General features: G+C 39.3%; 1 protein-coding gene across 1 annotated transcript in view; it reads right to left on the bottom strand.

Moving 5' to 3' along the window:
• ITGA9 (integrin subunit alpha 9) overlaps positions 1-18,219 on the bottom strand; it is a 215,595-nt gene that overhangs the window by 28,727 nt on the left and 168,649 nt on the right. The window contains exons 22-25 of the mRNA XM_062625454.1: positions 16,982-17,090; positions 14,099-14,206; positions 1,583-1,708; positions 657-776 (exon numbers count right to left, since the gene is read on the bottom strand). Coding sequence (XP_062481438.1) covers positions 657-776; positions 1,583-1,708; positions 14,099-14,206; positions 16,982-17,090 — 463 coding nt within the window. The remainder of the gene's footprint in view (positions 1-656; positions 777-1,582; positions 1,709-14,098; positions 14,207-16,981; positions 17,091-18,219) is intronic.

Below are 18,219 nucleotides of genomic sequence, written 5' to 3'. Positions count from 1 at the left end.
CTTGTACCCTCATAACCTTACGGCATCTTGCCACAATTACACAGTCAGCATTTCTGTAAGTAAAGGAAAACAGGGCAAAACATAATAAATCACTAGAAATCTAAAAGGTCTGCTGTCTCATTCAGCGGCTTCAGAGAACACAGGAATTAACTTGCAACCATTTGTTTCTTGTCACAAATGTCAAGCTCAGCATTAATATGGTCATGAAGCATCTTCTTTGAATAATAATCATTTGAAGTAAAAAATTACAAAAACCCGCCACGTCTCTGTTTACATGGAAGGAATGATAGATAGTTGGTCACAGTTTACATGCACTTACTCTAATTTCACTTTGCAGAATGAAAACTTTCCGAAATCAATTCAACTTTCAGAAGTCTCTAGCCTTAACACCACGCATACAATCAGGGGCCTCATTTGTTGTTTCTCAATGTATAAATTTCTGAACTTAATTTATTTCTGGCTTAATGGGTAATGGGTAATAACTAGGATTAACACCTCCATACATGCTGTTGATAAATAGATCTGTTTTCTTTGACACCATGATGCTTTTTTTAACACACTAGTAAAGAGAGCAAGGAATGCAAGTTTTGAGTCCATTGGTGCACATAAGCATACTGAAATTGGTATTCAAGACAAACTACAAAGGAAGCACGTACCTTCTTCAGTATCTCTGTATTCAGCAGCGTGTAGATACTTATATCACAGGACTCTGCTTTGGCTAGTGAACTTAAGTTGCAGCGTATAATTAAGCAGGACCTGCCTGGTCTTTCACAGTCCTACAGGAAATATGGAAAAAGCTGTTAGGCAAAGGAGGAAAAAATTCAGTGACAAACTGTGTGACAGCAAACACACCAGCTGACTAAGCTACAGAGTAAGCTCCTAGAATACAGCACTTCTGCACTGAAATAGCAGCAACTTTCAGGACCTGAAGGCAGCTAGATCAGAGATCTGCATGACAGCAAGCCAAGTAAAATCAAGCCCTGTTCAGAGCTGCTGAGCCAGGTGAGCGCCCAAGGCTGGAAGGAGCAGGGCCACTGCTGCACATCAGCCCACTGCATGGGTCAGGCACAAAGCATAGTGCAGGGCCCTGCTGCTCCATATGCCTATGACAACATGAGAGCGAGGGCTCTGGTTACCAAATGAGTGTTGCCATGTCACATAACTCCCTCCCCACTGTGCTTCCTGAAACTTCCTATTTCTCTTTAAAAAGAAGATAATTAAAATCATAGCATCGCAGACTGGTTTGTGTTGGAAAGGGCCTCAAAGCTCATTTTGTTCCAACCCCTTGCCATGGGCAGGGACACCTTCCACTAGAGCAGGTTGCTCCAAACCCCATCCAACCTGGCCTTGAACACTGCCAGTGATGGGGCAGCCACAGCTTCTCTGTCCAACCTGGGCCAGGCCCTCACTAAATAACTAAATCACTAAATATCCCCACAGCACATGATGAGTATTGGTACACAGGCACCAAACAGTTGTTCTGTGATGAACTATCTGCTTGAGTTCTTGTTAAACAATCCAAAATCTTTTGTAAGATATACTATACTGTATGTTCAAGTTTACTGTAAGTGGACTTTCTTACCAATACTTTTCTGCCAGACTTTGTGAAAAAAGCAAATATTGTGTGGAAAATATTCTCATTCTCTTGAGGAACAATGCATGGGCTGGGGTTTCTGCGAAAAGAACAGCTTCCTTTGTCCTGACCAACCTGCAAGCACAAATATGAATCATAATTACTATTCTGAATTAAATTCCATGACACAAGAAGATGGGGTTAGCCTGTCAATAAAAAAACACATCTGATCTGGATGTCTGGACTTCCATTAATAGTCCAAACAAAAGAAATAAACACTTTGAGGGTCAAATAATCCTAAAGAAAATATCTAAAGTAAAACAGACAAACCATGCTCTGGAAACACTTGTCTCTCTTGACTGGATAGGATATGAATGTATCTAAATCTAGTTCACATGTAGCTGTCTGTGTTCTACATGTGTGAAGATAATGACAGAGGAGAAAAATCTCAGGAAAATATATAAATCACTGCATAGCATCTTAAGCCAGTAATTTTACTCCATTACCTTTTCTGTAACTATATTATTTGTTGCTTTGGCCAATTTGGCTGTTTCACAGCTTATATCAGAACTAATGAGATAAATGAAATTTTTGTGTAAATGCACAATCCTTAACACCAAAACTGTTCTTCTACCTTCAGTACAAATAGTACAAAAATAGACTTTTTGTATCATTAGCTTATTCACTTGCCCAGAAAAGCAGATGCTTGAAACAACTGAAACACCCCAAGCTTTGGCAAAATGATTTTCAGTCAAGAAAACCTTGCACTAGAAATCCCTTCTCACTTTTTTGCAGTTTATAGATATTCACTGAAGAATATCTATTGGAATTTAATACAAATTAGCTCTGTCAATGAAGTATGAGCAAATTCGTCCTGCTGCTATCCTTAAAACATGTGAGAGTGAGGGAGAGATTTTTCTGTCAAATCAACAAGTGATAGTCCTACATAGGGACCTCCTCACATCCTTTCCTCTGAGAGGATGAAAACTTATACCTTATTCAAATCATAAATACTTGAAAGAGGGAGAATGAAAGTTGTTATAGATATGAAATTACTGCGTGCTCTGAGTCTGATTCTGCATTAAACAGTTTATAGGTGAGTTAACCAAAGTATTGCCAAAAAAGAAACAAAAAACAAAGGCCCATCTAGATTTTAAATGCTATTTCCAGGTAAAAGATGTCTATGTCTTTTGGTAAGATATAGCTTTTCTGCTTCACTGGTCCGCAGGTTCTTTACAATCTGTTCTTTGAAGTATGTATTCATAATCTATCTTTACAATATCTGTCCTTACATACCCGACAGATACAAGCACAGGTAGCTACCCACAGTTTAGTCTCTTTGGGATCAACTGAAAATGAAGACTATGATATTCTCCATTTGTCCAGGTCACCTGGAATGAGTTTTATTATGTATTCTAGGGAAGAAATTAACAAAGCCCACTGAAATTATTTTCTTTGAACTTTCACATAGGAGTTAGATCCAGATCAACCAGAAGGTTTATGTTAAATCAAGAACAGCAAACAGATCTATTTAATACTTGGTCTTCTTGAAAGGTTGATTTACCAGACACTTGGACAGATGTGGTTAGATTCATGCAAGAGATACAGAAAGGAGAGTATGAGTTCCTGCACTATCCCAGCTTTTGGCATACTCTCTAAATAGTCCTGCTGTACATCCTGTACAAGTATAGTGTAAGAACAAACGAAAGCAGAAACATATCCCAAGACTAAAAGGAATTATCTGGCATGAAGCAACATAAATCTGGTCCTTTCTTCTCTAAATTATTATCTTTTCTTAAACTGAAGCTTGGCTACATCTCATCCTTTTTAAAACACTTAGCAGAAACAGAGAAAGGCACCTTCAGAGGACTAAGTCTTAACTTGGAAATAGCCTTTCCTCTCTGCCAATTATGCAGCAATCCTGAATAGATACTGATCTAGATGAAGATGTCCCTGCTTATTGCAGGGGGGCAGACTAGATGACCTTGAAAGTCCCTTCCAACCCAAACTGCTCTAAGATTTGATGAGGCGGCTCCTAAATTCAATGTCTTGGGCCATCTTAGAAGGGAGATGTGTGAGGACTGAGCACCTTCTGTCTCTGAATAGACCAGCAGGTCACCTAGAGCCTACGTTAGCAGCCAAAGACAGATGCCACTTCCTAGAAGACAGCAGACACTACTATTTGGCCTACAGAATTTGGGGGAATTCCACCAGGCAGGAATTAGATCATATTCATCCATGATCAATCAGCACATGCTTATGGAACTAGGAAAAAAGTAACAAAAAACTTTGAAATGGGTGGATCATGCTGAAGTAGAAGGAAATGCAGCCTTTACAAAGGACTGGCCACAGTTGGCTTTGTTTTCTTATTTATTTTGTTAGGATGATTGTCAGATACTTATATTTCACACCATCTTTTATTTTCCTCAATTTTTACATGTGTAAAGGGAAGGTTCAGTCAATCAGTCAGACAAAACGATGGTAACTTTTCATGAAGTTCACCTTTCAATGAAAAATTCACCTGTAGGAAATCAATCTGCTAAATAAAATCTTAGTACAAAGCTCCTGCTTACATTACGCTGAGACTGAATGAATCTCTGTGACATTTAAAAACCACCAACTTTTAGAGTTTTAGCTGGACATCCCAAATCTAAGGGACTGAAAAATCACTACTCACCCATGAACATTCTCCTATCATATTTAACACATGTGCATATACATGCAACATGCATAAACACAAAGAGACATAAGCTAAAGTATTTTTACTACACAGATTGTAAATAGCGCCTTGCATAACAGGCCACTAAAGGTCACTATAACTCTGCAAAGGGGAATAGCATGACTAATCTATTATCATGCATAAAAGCAGAATATCCCTTACGCTGCCTACTCTACCTATAAACAGCCACATGTTCAGAGACAAGTTAGTATCTTGCTCTGTTAATTTACTGGAAATTGTTGTCCTCTTAAACAGCTCATAAACATGCTTGAGGGATAATGATTAAATAGGACAGCTATACAATGGGTTACTCTGCCAACTACTTGTCGTCAGCACAAACCACTAAGCTTCTCAGAGACAAGATGTAACCACTGGAGAAAGCATGAGTATTACTTCATGCTTTAAAAATGCTGTATCTGCAACAAGGAAGAAATTCACACAAGATGACTTCAGTGGACTCTGAATATTTGAAATGTCTTGCAGGGCAGGGGCAAACCCATAAAGTAGCAGTGATTTTTAATCATATCAGATTGTATCACCCTCAAGAAAAAGTGGAAGGAGGACATTTCAGAGTGAAACAGTTGGATGTAAAACCTATCATGTGCACTCCACACATACTACATCCTAAAAAACCTGCAGGATATTTAATAGGGATGTATGGGAATAGCATGCTGGATTTATTCTGTACCCAGGAAACATCCTCTCTGTAGGGATTTAGGAGAATCCTTGGGCTTGGCACTCCAACAAGGTGGTACCACTGCAAAGGGGACAATCACCACGCATTCCCCTGAGAATAAGAAGATAACCCAGAGCTCCGGATGAAACACTTCTAATCCCAGCCAGCTATGGGTTTAGGGGGGTTGGAGTTTCTAGGAGAAATAATACATTTATTTCATATATCATATATAAATACAATTATATATATACACACAACACATTATATATAAATAAAATTATATGTGTACATATATATACACAATACATTATATATAAATACAGAATCTGCTGCCTCAACACATGCCTTTTCTACTATCAGCTGTCCCAACCTTCAGAACACTTGCAACATTCTTTCGGCTCACCTACACTTAGTCTCAGAAGGTGGCAATTTCAAGCAAGACTTTGCAGCCTTTAATAAACTGTTATGGAACGTTAGCAAACGTTTTAAGGGTTCAGGCTATGCTGCTACCTGCAACATAAACAACACAGGTGGACCAAAAGCCAGTGGTACCTTCTGGACTTACCCTCAACCTGTTTAACATGCATCAAAGGCAAGAACCTTTGTTTTTTCAGAGCTCTATTTACAGTACAAGATGTTAACCTGGGAGAGGGAAATGAAACACAATTTCCAAACAGGGGACTGGGGAGGTCAGCTTAGGACCAAGCACATGGAAGTGGAAATTAGCAGCTGGCATGAGGTAAAATATTTTCACGTGCATGAGGTAAAATATTTGCATGGGATAGGGTGCCTTGGAAGAACGAGGCTGAAAAACAAGAGGAAACTAGCTGTTGCTTCCAACAAAGCACTAAGTACAATCTCCCTGCTGCACTGCTGTATACAGGAAGCCAAAGGCTAATCCCATATTTAATGATTGGCATTTTACAAGATAAACAGGTAAGCAAACGTGTCTCCAGATCATTCCTTATAGGTAACACTAGACACCCACTAATGCAAAACAGTTCATTATGGTATTAAAACTTAAAGTTTCCAGGCTCTTCCAGTAAGCCCGATTCCTGTCCTGAGCTAAATCACCACCAGTTATTAGTGAGGACTTGGGAGCCAGCAGAATTAAGATGACACAGAGCAAGCATGAAGGTGGAATCCAGCTGTGAGTGCCTGTGATGGAACCAAACCCATGCTTGATCATGGAAAAAGTGTGGGGGCAAGCTCAGGGAAGATGTCATGAGACACAAAATGTTTGGGACGGCAATTTTAGCTGCAGGAAACACGCTCGAGGTCTGAACACAGGTCAGTCATTTCACAAAATTGTTAGCATTGTTCAGCTCTGAAATGGATGCCTTTCTCTCAGCCCTGGGGCATGCTGGCTCCAAAGGACACTTCAGTTGTACTCGTCTTCAGATTGCTGCCAGATAGTTTTTACATATTTCCCCTTTCTTTTCTGTTTTATTTATGTACTCATGCCTGATCAGTGGTTCAAGTTTGCAAACTGGATAATAAATAACAGATGCACTTTTGTTTGTCTTTGTTGCTAACCATAGCCCATTCATCCTAATATTGGGGAAAAAATGTGTATGTGTGGCCGGATTCAAAGATACTGATTCACCCGTTAGTGGGTGAATAGACATGAATTGATAGGCATGGTTAATCTAACATGTTATACCAAGGGAAAAAGGGGTAGGTACTGACAAGAAATTCCAGACAAGGTCAGACTTTCAACAATAGACAAATAAGTTATGTAAATATGTTATCCGAGTACTTGTTCCATATGCCAAAAATGTTTAATATTCACAGATAATGAAACATATTTGAATCAGAGCAGTTTTGTTGATTCTGGCAACAAATTTAAGAGCCACTGAAGCAACAGAAAAGAATGTTTGAAATTAACCCCTTTTACACAACCCTTGAAAGATTCTGACTAAAATTAGCAGTGCTGGTAAGGAAAACTGGTAGTCCACAGTCTCAATAGGTAAACTTACATGGCCAGGAGGAGAGGTAAGATTTAAACAGCAGAGTGGAGTTGCTAAAGCCTGAAATCAGCAGGGAGGAGAACCCCACAGTAGCTCTGGCTTCTGCTTCTCCACCCGAAAGAACACCAGATGCATGTTTGGCATAAATCTGTGCTAACCTGATTGCAAGGCCTGCAGATGTTTTTTCTGATGCACTTAACCCTGATGTTTAATTAAATAACCTGTTAACTAGGATTGATCAGCTTAATCCTGAAACATTTGCCTGGTCTCAGCCACGCCACCACTTTGCACACACTTGGCAGCAATCCCCAGGAGTACTACTCTCAAGAACTAGAGCTGCTACCAGATTAGTAAGAAAAGTAAAGATATTCTGATTTCAAGTTTCTGCCTTACAAGACAGCAGCTAGACGGAGGGCACTGCCACATGTACACAGTGAGAAGAAAGACTGACCACCTGTATGATTTAACTGCAAGGTCCACACAAGGCTCAGGCCTACAGATGAATGAACACCACCTCACATGGAAACCAGTTTACCTATGAACATTCATGTGTTCCTTATATATAAGCCCTTAACAGCTGCAATCCAAGAGAGAGTTGCTGACTGGTGCATTTCCTCTCCCTAAAATGAACTGTGAAACACTTAATCAACAAATGAGATCTCAAGGTATGTTTCTATATAAAAAATCCCTGAGATAACTTGGTGTTCAGTGCTCCTTCAGCTAGATCCTACCTGCCTCAAGCACATCCCCTTCTACAGCCTTTTCTATGGTGCATAAAACACAAGCCCGTGTTGGTCAAAATAAGTAGAATACATAAGAAAATTTGTTCTAATCTGGTTTCACCTAAAAGTCCGAACTAAGAAGTCACAGAAAACTTTCTGCCATGTTAAGCAGTTTTGCTGTATCCTCAAGGCAATATCCATCAATGCACGAAAGGATTATTTTGAAACACTGTAGTGCAGTGAACTCTGAGCAAGGGGCAGCTTTTGTATAATCATTCAGATGGCTCCTGTAAAGCAAAAGTGCCATGATTGTTTTCCACTTCAGATTCATTTTAAGGTCCCAGCTCAGGAAAGTCAGTAACATTATGGCCAAGCACTTTTTCCTGTATAACAACGAAAACCTTAATGGCAACTAATTTTCTCTTCACTGAAAAAGCTTCAGTTTGTCATGCTGAGATTAGAAAGATGTTTACAAGAGCTCTTTATGAGCTGCTTTGGGGTCCTGTTTTCCATGTCTAGAGATGACTGTGCCATGCTGGACCATGGCATATGTTCCTGCCTTCCCTCAAAGCCATCCCAGGACTGGGACGCACCAGTGTCACCTGCAAGTGACAGGGCTCCCAGGCAATGCGTGGGGCTCAGTTGCTACCACCGAGATGCCCGAGACACCTCCAGCACCTCCCAACTCCCTAAGCAAAATAACAGTCATTTAAAGAAGCAATTCAAGTGAAAGCGGCAGCAGGTCAGCAAGTTTCTGTACAATACGCTCCCTGGAATGAATGATTTCCTCTAGCAAAGTGGCTATGCCTTTAAATAGGTTGCCAAAGTGTGCATGTGTGTATAACCATCGCTGAAGTGGAGAGAATACGTGGGGGGATGACTAATACAAAGGGCTAAAATGAATCTTGCTCTAAGTCCAAAATGGTCCTATACCATCCTTGTATCAATGGTGGCAACCAGCAGCAGCATAAATTGCTACCAGGAAAAAAATTTGCTACCAGATACTATCAGCAAATATCATCTTCACATGCTGGGACTGTGGATATATATTTTCAGAGCCAAGACCTGAGATTTCAAAAGACAGAAATGAAACAATATTGAACTGGTTGGCAACAAACGGGGTTTTCTATGTAATGATAATGATATATAGGTTTGCCTCTGTACATGGAGGGGGCAATAATGAGCCTGACAATCTCAATATATACTTCAAGGAGTGTTCATGCACTACTAGCACTTTAGAGTGTCCTCCTCTGCTTATGCTTTTAAACATCAGCAGTGCAGTAGCCAAAGCATCTTATTCTTATGTTCAAGCATAACAACCTACAGATAATGAACAGAAATTACATTTAAGATTTTAAAACTGCACAGATTTCTTTTCATTATAGCAGTGAAGAAAAACCTCAAGCAGCCTGAGACCTTGCATGGAACAAGACAGCAAGCTTTAACTCTTCCACTTAACATCTTCCTTACAGACATTACTGTGCAAATGCCGGGGAGAAAAATGACATGAGTGCTACACAAAACTGGCCTTAAAAATGTAACCTGTCATCAGCCGGGAAAGACTTGTGGCTCTGGGACTGACTCCATTCTACTTCTCTCTGTTTCAACATTCACAGGAAGAGAATAATGTTTATTTCAACAGTTTTCATTATTGAACCTGACAGTCTTTTCTACAGTCCCATGCTCAGGCAGCTATTAACTTAAAAGGCAACTTGGAAAAGGAGTTGTCTTCGACTCCTTCATGCTGCTAATTTTGTTCCCAGTTCAGCTTTTCTTTCTTTCTTTCTAATCTTTCTGATACGCAGGTTTCATAAAGGCACAAAATAGGTCTCCCCACACAGACAGAAGAAAAAGAAAGTGTGAATATGCCATGTATAGTAGTACAACTGGAAGACTTCTGTGTGTCCTTCCAGCAGAAGGATTTTTCTTTTACTCCCTAACGAAAAAGTGATGGGAATGCTGGGCCAGCAACTAGGGGCTTCAGCTAACTGGCACACTCAAGGTTAAAGGGAGCAGGATTCACAAGACTGAGATTTAACCCATTTTTCACTCTCTGGAGATAGTTCTCAAAGCCTAAGCTTAGATGCCATGGGAAACTCAGAGAGACTAAGATGGCTTTTGTATTATCAGTGGAGACAATACAATACTGGCTAGAGCCTCTCCAGAGTTGTTTTTATGCCTCTCTCCATTAATTACTAGTGTAAGAGAACACAGTAACTTAAAAATATTCTATTACTAGCAATTACTAAGCTAGCAATTACTACACTTAAATATAAACTCACATGCATGGAGGGAGTTTCTCATCAGAAAATTGAAGACAGTATTTATTTCATTCTCCTTCCTTCCTCCAAATGCCCTTTTATTTCGTTGCCTTGACTGCAGACTCTTTGAAGAGACTGTCTTGCAACATGTGCATCTCTCTTTCTAACAAGATTCTTAGCAACAATGACATACAGTTCTTTATATCCTCAGTACTGATTCACCTAAACACGCTTGCTGGCCCACACAATGCAATAAAAGGAGCGATAGTCCTTTCCATAACACCACAGATGTATACGGGACTTGCTCTGGGTTAACACCATGTAACTTTGATACTGGTGACAATGGTCTGACTGGCATCTAGACAGTTTGGCAGCCAAGCAGAGCTTGGTCCCTCCAGAGGAGGGATGAGGATCATCTGCTTGCACTGAAGTTGGATTTCAGTTCAAACAGATAAACTTGGTTTCCAACTGTTAATCCCTCGTTCCTCATAATTGTGTTTACCTTTGCTGGAAATAAAACAAATAGGAAGGCAACAATCAGATCCAGTTCCATAACGCCAGCATCAGAGCGATCCTGGACACATTGCTAATTTATCAACAGCTTCAGGAAATACCTTGGTTAATTCTGTAGGAACTCCCATTGTGAAAATCTTTTTGGATGCCCTGGAAAGCAGCTCCTTGGCTGGCAAGTCAAATAATGCTTCCCTTGCCCTGCAAATTAGCTGGATACCCAAAGGAAATTACTAATCTTTCAGCTCAAAACTAACACGCACACAAGTATAATGAGCACTGTTTTCCTTTGTGGAAGAAGGCTTGAATGGAAGAATGGCTTGAAGAGCCATTGTTTGGGTGAAGCTCTTCTGTGTCATCGCCTATACCGTTCCTATCACAACACTTTTACAAACCAGCTATTTCATTTATTATGCTTTTAACCTGGTTTGAAACTTCTGCAAGAAAGCAAATACAAAAATACATTAAAAAAAAAGAGTATTAATTTGTCTTATCTGCCTCCACAATAATAATTTAGCACTGCAGAATTTGAGTATCTACTCTGTAACATCAAATGCCCCTTATATATTTGGGGGTTTGTTGGGAGAAGTGTTGCAGAAACTCCCAAGACCCCTTGAAGAGTATTGAACATCTCCAAGGCAGAACTCCACATGTCAAAGCATCTCTGTGACCTGAATTTCTCTGGAAGAAAATCTTAAAGCAGTTTCTGCAATAAAGCCAAAAGCGTAGAGCAACAGGAACAGAGGAAGCATGAGGGCTGTCATTTCCTCTAAGAGCAGCAAGATAATAACTCCTGTTAGCAACTCCCAGAGATACAGACGGTTCCAGTGGGCCATATGTGACTCTCATTACTTTTTGTGCCTGAAAGACCAGATCAGTCAACACAATATGAAGGAATTAGCTCCTGGCACTATCTTGTTTGGTGTGTGTGTAGGAGAGACAAACTCCAGTGCTTTTACTATGCATTTTCATCTCCATAAGTTTCACTGCTGTACTGTACATCAGAGAAGTGGCAAAAGAATTATTAGCTTTAAAAAGCCATAACCATGATGTAATCAAATCCCAAATGCTGGATCAACAGTTTCAGTTACAGATAATGACCATTCCTAATCCTTTGTTTTAATGACAGCTATTCTGAAAGGTCCAGCAATGCTGACACCTCAAATGGCTGGATTATAGGTATAAAAGTGTAATTAATGACAAATACACCCACACTGTCTGAAAGGATACTATCACCTTTATTGCAGTCTAGATTCTGGGAAGTTCAAAATAAGCAAAAGCTTGAATCATTTAATGACTACGCTTACAAAAAAGCTCTTGTAAAACAGCTGTTCTAACCCATTTTCCAAAGTTCATTCCAACCTGCTGCTTTCAGGGTATTTTTTTGTTTGTGTGTTTAAGTATATTTGGTCTGTAAAGGGATTAAAAGCTCCATGATTTTAATTCCCTTTTCAGTCAATAAAAACTCAGTGGGAGAGAGGCAGGAGGAAAGAGAGTAGGATGCCTTTCCTGTTACAATAGAGAGACTTGGGAGACATGGGTTCAGTGCCTGCCTCTGACACGAATTTCCTGTATGACCTCAGGCAAACCATTTGGTGTTTCTGTTATTTATCTGTAAAGCAGGGATAACCACTATCCCAGACAGGGGTTGCTTAGATAACATTTATTAATGTCAGGGGTGCTCAGAAAGTCACATACTAGATTTCTACTGACCACATACCCAAACTCAGGGGTTGAAATGACCCAGGTCATGCCAGTGTATCATCAGACATCTCATAAAACCATACTTGCTTACTACCACTCTTCAGCCTATAATGCAAATAGGTCTCACAACAGCAGTCTGACATTTCCACAAAGACAAACTACAGAGTAGAAGAAAGACATCAAATAATGTGGGAGAAAATGCAACCTGTTGTTGGGGAAAAGGGATACAAACCTTGCAAGTATTTATTAGCACAGTGCGCAGCACCACACCGCACAGCTGAACCTCCTTTACATAAGAAATCAGAGGTACAACAGCAATGAAAAACAAGTTAAGTGGAAGATTTAAGGTTTTTTGCCTTGTTTTTCTAACAGCTATTAAATACCATAGAGTCCATCACATCCTTATCATTGTAACTTAGGGTTCTGTGTAGAAATTATTACAAACTACCCCTTGAGATTTTGTCTTTGCCCAGTTGGTGGGCAGTGTACACCTCAGCTAATTCAAGAGTACAAAACTGGTGTCTTGTCTAAGACAATTTGCCCAGACTTCTGGAATAGTAAACAGAGAGAAATAACGAATGCCCAGAAGTAATTTATCACTCCCTAAGGTAGGCGGCCTGAGTTTTAAGACAAAATCTGTTAAGGAGATTCCTACCTCTATCCTGCTGCTCTGAACACAGACAGCACACAGAGACCACAAAGGGACAAGGAAACAGGTCACGATCCTTTGACAGGCAATGTTTCAAAGGGAGGGTAATATAAAACTGGACTAAATAAAACATTAAAATGAAATGTCATGGGGAATGAGGCATAGGATGAAGAATTAATTCAGTCTAGTTGGACAATTAGTCTATACAATACTTGTGTTTCATATAATATCCCAAACCTGTTTCTCAGTGATTTTGTCTTTTGTGCCTATCTGTAAGCCATATGTGTCTTTATCTCATACCTTTCAACAGCACAAATCTTGGAAACCTGCTTAGAAAGGTCTTATTGGATCTATGTTTACAGAGATTCAGTGACACAGCTACTTGAATATAAAGGATGGTAATATTTTTCAGCCAAAAGGCTAGAAAAGTAGGTAATAAAGAAATAAAGTATAAATATATATATGGTATAAATATTTAAATAAATAAATTATACTTTCTTCTTCAATAAAGCAAGTATAATACTTCTTTTCAAGTAGCCCGAAGAGCTGGTTCCATCTTACAAAGACAGATTACTCTGAATTTCAGCAACAGATTTACCCCAGTAGTGAGGTTTCCCTCTCTTGGCCACCACAGAATAAATGATGGGCTTTTAGCAGTTTAACAAAAGCTTTGAAAGTAATAAATAAATATTAGAAGTGAAATCTAAGAATGTGTCTCCTTTACCACAATTTGTTGTTTCTTTGCAATTGACAGGAAACCATCTTTTGAAATACATTGTGTTGAAAGAATAACTTTCTCTGTTACTTACATTTGTTAAAAGAACACTCAAAAGGAACAGATTATAACACTGACTATAGAAAAAAAAATAGATATTGATACTGTATTCAGGACTAGCTAGTGCTTTTGCAGATAACCACAGAATAAAATGGGGAATGCAAGTCATCTTAGTAATATATCCTGCTGATATTACATACACCGTTTAATCAGAGAGGGCTGATTAAAACTCAGTCCTCTTTGGAGGTGTGACTCAGTGAAGCATTCTCCACATTTACTTCAGGATTAGCCTGATCTAGGTTTACACTGCACTGTAGGAAACCAGGCACACACAACCATCTGCTTGCCCTAGGTGAGGGACAGCAGTCAATAGCGGGGTGGGCTCAGCTTTTTATGATGACCTGGCCAGAGACACAAAGAACCGCTCCTTACCCAAAAAAAGCAACTGATTCATCTAGTTCTGCTGGGTTTCTTTTGTTTCAGACATCAGTCAGCTCTCAGTGTCTCTCTGGACTCACAACACATCATAACATACTCACCATCATATGTTGAACATGAAATATTTCGGCTCCAGTGGCAGAGAGGCGGTTTGGAAATGAAATGTCAAGAAAAGCTCCAGGGAGAGTGCTTGGCCCCGCATTGTAAACCTGTAAGATAAAATAAAGAAATAAAATAAAGTCTAAAAATTACACATATGACTGGATATAAATGGGAAGCTACTGTAGAACCAGAGCTGAGAGTATAAAGTTGAAAAAAATCAAATACTATGCAATTTGTTCAATGTCTTCTTAGTAAGATATTTAAGATCCCTTCCAACTCAAACCATTCTGTGAGTCTGTGTAACACTTCTTTTGTAAGTATTAGGATGAAGGCAAAGGTTTAGCTTATCTTAGAGTCTTTAAGCACAACTCATACATCAGTGAGAAGCAGTTTTGCAGGATAATTACCAGTCAACAATGCAAATAGAATGACACTTCTACCTGATATACAAAGACACTGCTAGAGTGCTTTGTAACACCATCAATAAGACCATGAGAAATGCTGCTGTCTCAGTTAACATTCTCATTTTCATCTGGTAACCACTGCATTAGATTCAGCATATGTTTTCCTTATGAAGCAGAAGCCAAAGTAATGATGATTGTGACTACCGGACTGCGGGTTTGCCGAGTTGCCAGGAAATGCACGTGAACAACTTCCATTCAAGTTCTGGGGTTTCCAGTTAAATGCAACTCTTAGTGGAAAACATTCACTTTCATTCAAAGTCCCACAAATTTTCAACAAAAACTCAAGGAATTTCCAGTTGACCACTGAATCGCATCAAATGAAAATTCCAGAATCTATGGGGTTTTGCTGCAAAGAAATAATTCCTGGAAAACTTTCAATGAAATTAAGTTTTCATGTCTATCTATGTTTGTTGTTGGTTTTTTTAGGAAAATATTTCCTGGTTGCTTTTAACAATACACATATAACTGCATATAGTTAAAAAATATAGGCCCATTAGAATATTTATCAACACTGAGACAGTACTGTCAGAAGATGTAGCAATCAGTTGTGTAACATCCATATATTAAACACAACAGGTTTTCATTCTTCAAACCCTGTTTATATTTGAAGAAATGCCTGACTGATAGAGAGAATCAGCTCACAATGCCAAATCCTTGCAAAAACCCTGAGGCTCCAAGCAGGGGGAGAAATCCCACTACAATGGAGTATGATAAATGCCGTATGAAATACAAACATAATGCCTCATGTTAGACATTTTAAAAAACTTGATTATCTTGCTGAGATCAGATATCAGAGCTAATGCAGAAAAGGCATTTTCATTGCACATCTTGTTACCCCTTCCCCAAAATGATGCATAGATCTGTTTTCTTATTAACATTGGACATGGTAGAGATTTTCCCATTTAAAACCCACTATAAAGCTCCATATTTTTGTAAATCATCTCTTTTTCTTGGTTAAGGAACTATTACTTTTCTCCATCTGGAGAAGTTTAATAAATGGCAGGCAAATCATTAGAAACAATTAAGCAAGCAGTGATGCAAACCATGCTTTGCCCATTATGAAACTCTACCCTTTCTCTTTGACACACACAGTTATGAGGTTTACCGCATTACTGGAGAGCAGATCTGTCACTTGTTACAGTTCAATTTTCTACTTCTATGTGGGGAAAAAAAATTACTCATAGGGCAACTTGTAAGTGTGTTAATAATAACACAAGATAAGAGATGAAGCAGGACAAATGCTGGCCCTGCCGATATATAGATGCTGTCTCCTTTACCTGTTATCACTTTGTTTTATTGAAAATATCCATCTAGTTAAAGCACCAGAACATCTGTTCTTTATCAGGTTTTAACCAATAACTGGCTGGGGGGGGGGGGAGAGGGGGAAGGGAAGACCTATAAACCCACAAGAATGAAATCAGAATCACAAGAATTAATAGCCTGGTTCACAAAAGCTTTAATGTCCTCAAATCCTGCTTTCACTCCTTCTCAGTAAATAGCTAAGGGCACTGCATGACAGTGGGGGCTTAATTGCTCTGGACCACAGTCTGTCCACGGAGGCAGACATGTGTTATTCATTATGAGCTGAGTGGCATTCATGCCTAGGAGAACAGAAAGGGGAAAAAAGGTGAAAGACTGTTTTTCACAATAAATGATTTCCCCCCACCTCAGCATGATTTATCATTCCCTAGTTCCATCTAGCGGTCAAAAAGTGCTTGTAATAGATACAGTCACAGCAGCAAGACAAGTTCCTTTGGCCTGCATGACAAGAGTTTGTTATAACAAGCCATCCATATACTTTGCCATATCAGGAACTCATCTAACTGCCATGTGAAATGTAATCTATAGATAATACTTGAATAACACTGCGATGCCATGAGATGTTTAAAGAAACCTCCTCACACACTTGTCTTTTTAGTGTCCCAGTCTCTTCCCTGTACTGTATTCTTATCAGCAATCCTATAAACATTTTCATACCGGGGGCATATAGCAAGTCTGAATCCTTGCATGTGTATATGTTTGTTCTCATGGATAAAAGCTGCCCACTCCTCAACGACCATGCTACTAAAAACAGTTACTCCTCCCTTTTAAATCTGCAACTACATCCAAAATGTAGCACTTGAGTAACCAAAGCTCTTTACTGAGAGCATGATGAAAGGTAAAAGAAAAACAAATGGAAGTATCTTCATTCCTGTGGAAGTAAGATACACTACTTGCAATTCTTGATATAATTCTTGATATAAGAAAACACACCACCCCTTCACACTGTACATATGGCAGCCAATCAACAATGCATCGGACAGCATACTGTGATTCGGAAACATGCCCCAAGGACCATACGTCACTCAGAATAAAAGAGATACAAAACCAGAAAGAGCTGTCAAGCAGGAAAGCAATCAAAATAAGGATCAGTTTTACCTGCAGTGTGAAGTTGAGAGACTGGAAATGACATTCATGGTTTTCCAACTGAACAAAGTTGGACGCTTCCACAGAATCACCATAGAAAAATGAAGTAGGGAAGACTTCTCTGAAAGGTCAAGACACAAATTTGGTAAGCTGTGTTTGTCACCAAAATTAAATATACTTGTGGCAAGCTGAATTGCACCCCTTGCTTTCAGGTCTTACGAAATTCTATGAGAGCATTTAATATTAATTTATTATTTGTGATTTAATTTTCTCTTGACAACACTGAACTACACAAGTGGCATCTCAACTGACCCGGGTTAACATCCCACCACCAAAGCAGACTTCTTTTGATTACTTTCTCTCTTTTTCTCCTTTCCTATCACAAAACCTCTTCTCCAGGGCCCCTGAAATGGATGATTTCTGAGAGTCCAATAGCTTGTGCAATACAGGAAATCATTGCACTAACAAGTTAATCTGAAGAAACTGTTACTAATAGGAATACTTTCAGTTGAGTATCCACTAAAGTAACATTCCAATTTTATCTAGTATTTACATAGCATTGCAGGAAAAACCCACTTCATTAATTATCTGAGCTTCACTACCTTTATGATTAACAGATGGTTAAAGGGAAGAGTAGAGGGGGATATAACTTTCAACTACAGTGGCACAGGCCAAGTCTCCTCAACTACTCTTATCATCTTATCACAAAGTAAAAAACAGTAGGGTTTTATCAGAAAAGACTTGGAGGCACAAACAGTACCTGGAAACCCTGCAGAAGAAGACTAGGAGTGCTTTAAGCATCCTTTGTACGTCCTTTTAATCTGGGGCTGCTGTACTGATTTGAAAAGGTCCTAGTTTCAGGACAAACCTTGGTGAGGGACTGCCTAAAATTCTGCTTCCTTCCCAGTTTGTCCTTTTGGGTCAGAGTTTTTTGTGACAGGATTTTAAGCCTGTTTAGGTACATTTCCTTTTTTCCTGCCTGCCTCCTATGCCAGAAATTGCTAGGGAAACAAGAAGAGACAGATTTATTCATCCCATTAACAGTGTTGTGCCAGAAGGCTCCTCCCAGACATGGTACAAGCCCTTCCGGGCTATTTATGAGCAGGAATGAAGTTTGCTCTTGTAGACTGAAATGCAGGATAGCTAACAAAAGTAACTTTAAAAATAGACTGTCCCAAAAAGAGTATTACTAATATTACCATGCGTGGGGATATTGTGCCCTCCAATGAACCCAACTTTTTTCTGGTAGT

This window comes from Pezoporus occidentalis, unplaced genomic scaffold (genome assembly GCF_034315485.1).
Source record: "Pezoporus occidentalis ecotype Australia unplaced genomic scaffold, CSIRO_AGI_Poc_V1 ctg28, whole genome shotgun sequence".
NCBI classification, from domain to species: domain Eukaryota; kingdom Metazoa; phylum Chordata; class Aves; order Psittaciformes; family Psittacidae; genus Pezoporus; species Pezoporus occidentalis.
The sequence above is the reverse complement of the archived record's forward strand: the minus strand, read 5'-3'. Positions and strand labels throughout refer to the sequence as shown.